General features: G+C 42.4%; 1 protein-coding gene across 1 annotated transcript; it reads left to right on the forward strand.

Moving 5' to 3' along the window:
- Window positions 1-1,173: 1,173 nt before the first annotated feature.
- LOC307029492 (olfactory receptor 11A1-like) lies at window positions 1,174-4,307 on the forward strand. Its single transcript, XM_079665565.1, has one exon. It carries the CDS (start codon window positions 2,916-2,918, stop codon window positions 3,849-3,851), a length of 936 nt encoding a protein of 311 aa, XP_079521691.1. The 5' UTR covers window positions 1,174-2,915; the 3' UTR covers window positions 3,852-4,307.
- Window positions 4,308-7,622: the final 3,315 nt, after the last annotated feature.

Here is a 7,622-nt window from a genome sequence, read left to right on the forward strand (position 1 = left end):
AATATGCATAAATAAATAAATGTTAACTGGTAAAATAAGAAATAAATGAACAACAAAAATAAAATAAGTTACATTTACTTGTTGTTGGCTATATTAGGTTATTGGTTATGTCCACATACTTATTTGATTATTAAAATGTAAACCGATCTTTTCGATATGGGTGTTTAGAGTTGTACCCCTTAGATCTAGTCTCTGGCAATTCAGCTCAAAGTGCACCAGATTGAAGCATTTTACTTTATAATGTTGAAAAAAAATCTTCCCCCCTGACCCTAGAGGATGTGATCCCCACAGCACCCCCCATTTGAAACATGTTCCCACGGCTATGCTTGACCGGTACTTGCTTTTGATCAAAGTCAATGCGGAAAACCTGCACTCACACAGGTAGGTGGAGGTGAAGGGAATGAGCACTTTTACAGCCTTTTTGGCGAGGTGGGGGAACTCGGTCTCCACAGACAGCCACAAGTGGGCAAGCGTCACTTTACTGGTCTTTTTCTCGTTCTTTTGTGTCTCACGCTGCGCCTCCCCTGAAGCTCTCTGGCGCCCCCCAGGGGAGGCGCGCCTCACACTTTGAAAACCGCTGATCTAGAGAATTGGAACGGCTCTTATCATGGCTGCCACGGAGGTACCTCCGGGTAATTTCACTCCGTTAGGAAGGTTCCTAAGCTAAATGGACTATTCAACTTCAGCCTAAATACACAGAAGGGTAATCATAGGACAAGACACAGCTGAGGAAGGGAGGCAGAAACACAAGGGCAACAGGTGAACAATGAGACAATCAGACACAGGAGGGAAACTAAAGACAGGAAGGCAAACACAGGAAGTAGGATCAGGCAAGACACGAGGAGGAAAACATTTCAAAATAAAAAAGGTGGAAAATCCAAATCCAATAAGGCCTTGAGGCAATCAAATGTAAAACACAATATGTATGATTGATTGGAGAGTAATAAATGGGTCAGATTCGACCCAAAAACTACAGGAGGATTGAAGTTTTGGTATTCTTGGGTCAGTGCTAATATTTTTGTACAACTTCCATGAAAGGGACACTGACCTTTTTCTTTTTGCCGTCTTTTAAAAGATACTTTAGAGGGTTAACAGAGCACCACCACAATATATTGGTTAAAGGAAGGGAGGAGAAAAAGAGGTGGTGGAGGGAGGGTTATGAAGAAGGTAAGAAACGTCATTGGTTCAATCCTTTCTGAATGGAGATCGGACAGGCTAAGCTAACATGTAGCTGCTCCGTCCACACTCACAGCACCGTCTAAAGCCCCTGACACACCAAACTGACACCAAAGAACTGACACAGACGGACCCGACTGTTGGGTCAGCTCGCGTCTCCTAGTCTTGGCCAAAAAGTCGTAGTGGAACACATCGCAAAGACTTCAGCCGACGGCCAAGTAGCACATACGCAGTGTGCATGCGTGAGTGGCAATAACTCTCCTTACCAGCAGGCGGCGGTAGTGTGTATTCATCATTCAAAAGAGGCAACCGGAAGACAGACTGCGTGATATACCAAGAGAAGAAGAACAGACTAGCGACTAACAAATAGCGTGCGCTCCATTTTCACTCTCGTCCATCACAGACTGTTTCACATGACCACTTGTAATCGAAAACATGTTTAGTGCGGTACTGGAAAATGAAAAATGATAGCCGTCTGTGTGTGCCTTCTTCACTTCCGTTTCGCTTCTCATGCACTGATTCGCTAGCTGAACAGCCAATCAGAGTGATTTATTTGGCCCACAGCCTTCGACCGACAGCCTACCAGCACGGCCGAAGAGACACGACGGTGCGGGACACACCAATCTGAGTAGGGCGACACGACGCTCATCGACGGCCAAAATCGTCTTGATGTGTCCGGGCCTTTACAGACAGAAAGAAAGACTGTATTCACCACAGTCTGTAAACACTGATTTGTGTCCAGTTTCTGAACAGATGCTGTGAGCTCTGTATGCTAACAGCTAACAGCTAACGGCTGCTGTTTGGTTTCTGATGCATCATCAGTGACGTTTCTTACCTTCCTCCATCCCTTCACTACCCATTGTTCTCCTCCCTTCCTTTGACCAATATAATGTGGTGGTGCTGTGTTAACCTGTAAAGCATCTAAAAAAGGTCAGTGTCCCTTTCATGGAATTTGTACACAAATATAAGCACTGACCCAAGAATAACAGAAATTCAATCCTTCAATCCGGGTCGAATCTGACCGAGTTACTACTCTCCAATCAATCAATCAATCATATTGTGTTTTACATTTGATTGCCTCAAGGCCTTGTGATATCCACCGAGTAGACTTTAGAAAATGCTGAACCCCAATTTCATCTAAATCATTTCTTCTTTGTATTGTTTCTGTTCTGATTTTATATAAAGCATCTTTGAGCATTAGGGAAATCCCTATACAAATCCCATCTATTATTATTGTTACAAGTCAACAATACATGTTCAGTGTCTATTCTCTGTATATTCACTGCAGTTATTCGTGTAAACCAGTCGTCTGACACATTGTTTACTGCTTAAAAAGGTGTTAAATAAAATGTGGTCATGATTAGTAGTTTTCGTGGTAGTGTACGAGCAGATAAAACAGACCCGTTACATTTGAACAGAAACACCAGAGGGTAAAGGTCATTGTAAAGGTCTCCAGAAACATGGCCCTCACCCTGATTGGCTCTCCTGTCTACAGGCCTATCTCTCTCTTCAAGTTGTTTACATGTTTGTAGATCTCGGTGAAGCATTGAAATGAGATCCATGGAGGGTATTATCTTATAAAACAGAATCCACTGAGCCAACAGATCACTTTCTGCATCATACAGTGCTGGTGCGTCAACACACAGCACACGACAGGTTGTATGTTTTGAAGTCATGTATACTGTGCACATGATCTGCCTTGTTTTATATAATTACATGATCTTTTCTAGAAACTATTAATGGCTGGTGAATATAATGTGACATATATAACTCTTGACGGTCATGTGGAAGTGCAGAGATATAGATATCTGTATTTTGTGATCATGTTAACGGTGTATGTTCTGATCATCTGCAGTAATTCCACTATAGTGTGCATCATTGCTTTACACAGAAACCTCCATGAGCCTATGTACATGTTCATTGCAGCTTTGTTGATTAACTCTGTTCTGTTCAGCACTAACGTCTACCCAAAGCTTCTGATTGACTTTTTATCAGAGAAACAGATCATATCTCATTCAGCCTGTCACGTTCAGATTTTTCTGTATTACTCTTTATCTGGCTCAGAGTTTTTACTGTTGGCAGCCATGTCCTATGACAGGTATGTGTCTCTATGCAAACCTCTGCAATATCCCATTATAATGAGAAGAAGAACTGTTACTTTCTGTCTGGTTTTATCCTGGGCTCTTCCTGCTTGTCATGTAGCAGTGCCGGTAGCATTCAGTGCTAACACCGCTTTCTGTGGTTCTACATCCAAAGGAGTCTTTTGCAACAACCTGATTAACAAACTGCACTGTGTGAGGTCGAAGGCCATGGCTGTGTTCGGTGTGGTTGTTCTGATTAACATGACCTTTCTCCCGGTGCTTTTCATACTCTATACGTACACTCAGATATTTATAATAGCCTACCGAAGCTGTGGAGAGGTCAGGAGGAAAGCAGCTCAGACCTGTTTCCCCCACCTGCTGGTTCTGATCAACTTCTTCTGTTTGATTATTTATGAAGTCGTCACGGATAAACTGGAAGATGACTTTCCAAAAACTGTACGTTTAATAATGACTTTACAAATGCTGTTGTATCATCCTCTCTTTAATCCCATCATATACGGACTCAAAATGAAAGAAATCTCTAAACACCTGAAGAGGATGTTCTGTTCGGACTCTTTCAATCCAAACACGTAGGGTTGTTTTTATTCATGATAACTGAATGATGTGTCAGCCTTAAGGCTCTTAGGCAACGTTATATTTTCAAATGTACCTAATTCTGTACGATTTGCTCTCTTTCTTTCTTTAAATTGAAAGTAAAGGTGGTTTGAACAGGTAGCAGTTGTATGGTTCACACAGCATGACGACTGTTTGTATATCATGCTCGTATTATATGGACACAATCATTCGTCTGATCATTCAAACATCATCTCAAACATCATTCTCTGCAGTTTTGATCAGGGGAAATGATTCTGCTAAATCATCAGATTCGTGCCTATAAGCCTTTGTGGAAATGTGATTTATAATGATGTATTGGATGAAAACAAGTAAACAATGTGTACCTGTTCATATCTCTCACTGCACTGTATTCATGAATATTATACCTGTCTTATTCATATGCTTATTGCATTCATCTTGCTTTGTAATGACTGTTTTTAAATGTGTTTCAAAGCACTGTGCCTTGTGTTGAAAGCTGCTGTCTAAATAAACCTGCCTTGCAGAGCAGTTTGGAGTTTTTCTAACAGAGTGAAACACCTTTGCACAATCAGCAGTCAGTCATTCCCAGGTGTAAGGACGCCACCTGGTGGACAAAAGACAGAAGTGTAAAACAGGAGACTGCACACAAACGTAAAAATAAAGACAATTCTGAGAGAATGTCTCGTGTTTTTTAGTTTTTACAGAATTTAACTTGGCATGTATATGAAGTATTATAGGTGAGGGTGCAAGGTGCCACAGGATTTGTTAATTATTTTTTAAATAATATTATTCCTTGTGTGATGTGCTCGCTTGTTTGGCACATACACATTTGTATGGTTATAAAATGGCACAGAGAGAAAGCATAGATGAGTTGGGAGCTGTTTTGTCAAAGATCGATTAATAAAATAATATTTTTCTTTAAAAAAAAGGAAATGAAACCCACTTATTTAGTTAAAAAATTAAGTAAATCAGCTAGTCGATCAGCAAGCTGCCTTTAGAATTTAAATGTTTGACTCTAAATCAAATAGTTAAGGTATTTTATTAAAACAAATCTCATGTAAATAATGCACAAGTACTGGTGTGTAGGATTACTTTCGGTAGCAATATCTAGCTTTATTTTTTGAAAAAAGTATGTTATTCAAAATATATATATATATTTTTAGTATCTAGTATTTCAATTTAGATGTTTTTATAATAATCTATTTTTATCAGCGGGGTTAAAGCAAATTCTTAATCTCTAAGGAGGTGACCCAGGACTATTATCCTGTGATGACCACACACACACACACACACACACACACACACACACACACACACACACACACACACACACACACACACACACACACACACACACACACACACACACACACAAGAGCGCCTCTTGGGTACCACGCTGTCTCAATTGATCCACACTGTGAATATGAGAGGGGAACATGTGTGTAATAAATGCTTTAGACCAGCGGTTTTCAAAGTGTGAGGCTCGCCTCCCCTGGGGGGCGCCAGAGAGCTTCAGGGGAGGCGCAGCGTGAGACACAAAAGAACGAGAAAAAGACCAGTAAAGTGACACTTGCCCACTTGTGGCTGTCTGTGGAGACCGAGTTCCCCCACCTCGCCAAAAAGGCTGTAAAAGTGCTCATTCCCTTCACCTCCACCTACCTGTGTGAGTGCTCACTCCCTTCACCTCCACCTACCTGTGTGAGTGCTCACTCCCTTCCCCTCCACCTACCTGTGTGAGTGCTCATTCCCTTCACCTCCACCTACCTGTGTGAGTGCAGGTTTTCCGCATTGACTTTGATCAAAAGCAAGTACCGGTAAAGGCTGCAGCCAGAGGATGATCTGCGTTTATTCCTCTGTGCATCAAAGACGCAGACTCATTGTTCCCACTAAAGTAGGGGTGAGTGTAATAAGGAGGCAAAGTTAACGTAAAGTGTATTACAGGGAGCATATAAGGATTTATCCACCATGTTGAAAATGTTAAAAAAAAAAATGTCTTGAGAACACTGCGTGCAGAAACATACGGGTCGTGCTGCAGCTAGATGTGCCTGTCCTCTGTAAGGTGTCGGCGACTGACATGCAATGAAGAACGGCTGTCCACAGGCTGTTCCAACTTTAACAACTGTATTAACTTCCAGGGTAGTGAATTGAACATGCTATTGTAATTGGGTGTGTGGAATATTTTCATGCATGGACACGCATGTTCCACAACAGACAAACTGAACAACACTCAATTTTCCGATCAGCGTCCTTGCAATCTTGTTATAATAACAAGTGCACGTTACTGATGCAATATGGTTAAGACCATTCGGGCTTATTTTAGAGGGGTGCAAGGAATAGTCCAAATAGTGGGGGAGTTTTATACAATATGTTTAAAACATAAAAATAAAAAGGTTAAAAAAGTTATTGTTTAATGTTTTAAGGAGGTGACGCTACCTAGCCAATCAAATCGGTGCAGTCAGCACGATAGATTCAAACACACACAGAGAGACGACAAGAGGAGAGAAACAGTCGGAGTAATTTCAAATGGCGGAAGGTAGACAGCGAAAACAGAGCATTTAATTACATTTTCTCTTACTGGACCTCTTTGAAATGCAATTGAATACCCCTGCATTATAGCAACAACAACAATAATAATAATAATAATAACAGCAATAATAATTGGGAGGGGGGGCGCGGCTGTTCTTATGTTCTCTGAGGGGAGGCTCACCTACCCACACTTTGAAAACCCCTGCTTTAGACAATAAGAAATATGAAGTTAACTGTCAGGAGTGGCTCATTTAAAAAATAAAATAAATAATAATATTCTGTTTTTCAATATCTCACATCTGAACATTTAAAAGAAGAAGAGGCACCTAAAATGAAGATTGTTATTTCAAGCTACGGTGGAAGACGCCGCTGCTGGGGGCCACGGTCCACCTTTAAGCTCCGCTAACGACACCCCTATTCTACGCTAGGGCCCGACGGCTCAACTCTGACATGCTGGCGGTCGCCAAGTCGGGGTTCGACAACATGGAGTGTCTGGGCATCATCCGCCGCTCAGACAGCCCTTGGGTCTCACAACTCCACGGGAGGCGTGTGGTGCAGTGGGTTGTGCGATGGTGGGGGTCACAGGTTCAAACCCCACTGCAGCAGCATGTTGTTGTGTCCCTGGTGTGACGACCCCTCCACACCACGTGGGGAGCCGTCTGGTTGTGTGTGTGTTTTGTGTGTGATTGCAGGTTCCAGCTGCAGCTGTTTGATGAGGCGCACCTGCCGGAAGAGCTACACCTGATGAAACAGGATATGGGAGGAGCCCAGCCGGTTACGTTTCTCTCACTCCTCTGGGCATTCTCTCTGAGCCAGCTTCGGGGATCTGATGCTGGTGTTTTAGTTTGTTGTGTTTAAAAAAATAAACAATATTATTCTTACCTCTCGTCTTGCCTCCCTGCTTTATGTTACAGCCCACGAGCCGGGTTGTAACATATGGGGGCTCGTGGTTGAACCTGGTCGTTTCGGAGGTACTTTTTTGAAAATGGAGTTGTTGTGTTGTGAACAGAGAGGAATTTAACACACAGCTGTAGCGTGTTACGAGCAGTGGGCCGTGATGGGGCGCACAGCTGGTGGTTTGGGAGTAGTCTTGACGAGGGTAAGTGTTTCATTGTGAACGACAGTAAGGGTGGCACACGGATTATTTTATTCACGGCAGTCACGTACCGTTGGTATTGTCCCTGTTAGGTCTAGTACGGTCTCCCTTGGAGGTCGTAGGGGGGGGTTGTAGTGTGGTGTGAAAAT

Source organism: Notothenia rossii (assembly GCF_949606895.1).
Source record: "Notothenia rossii genome assembly, chromosome: 2".
NCBI classification, from domain to species: Eukaryota; Metazoa; Chordata; class Actinopteri; order Perciformes; family Nototheniidae; genus Notothenia; species Notothenia rossii.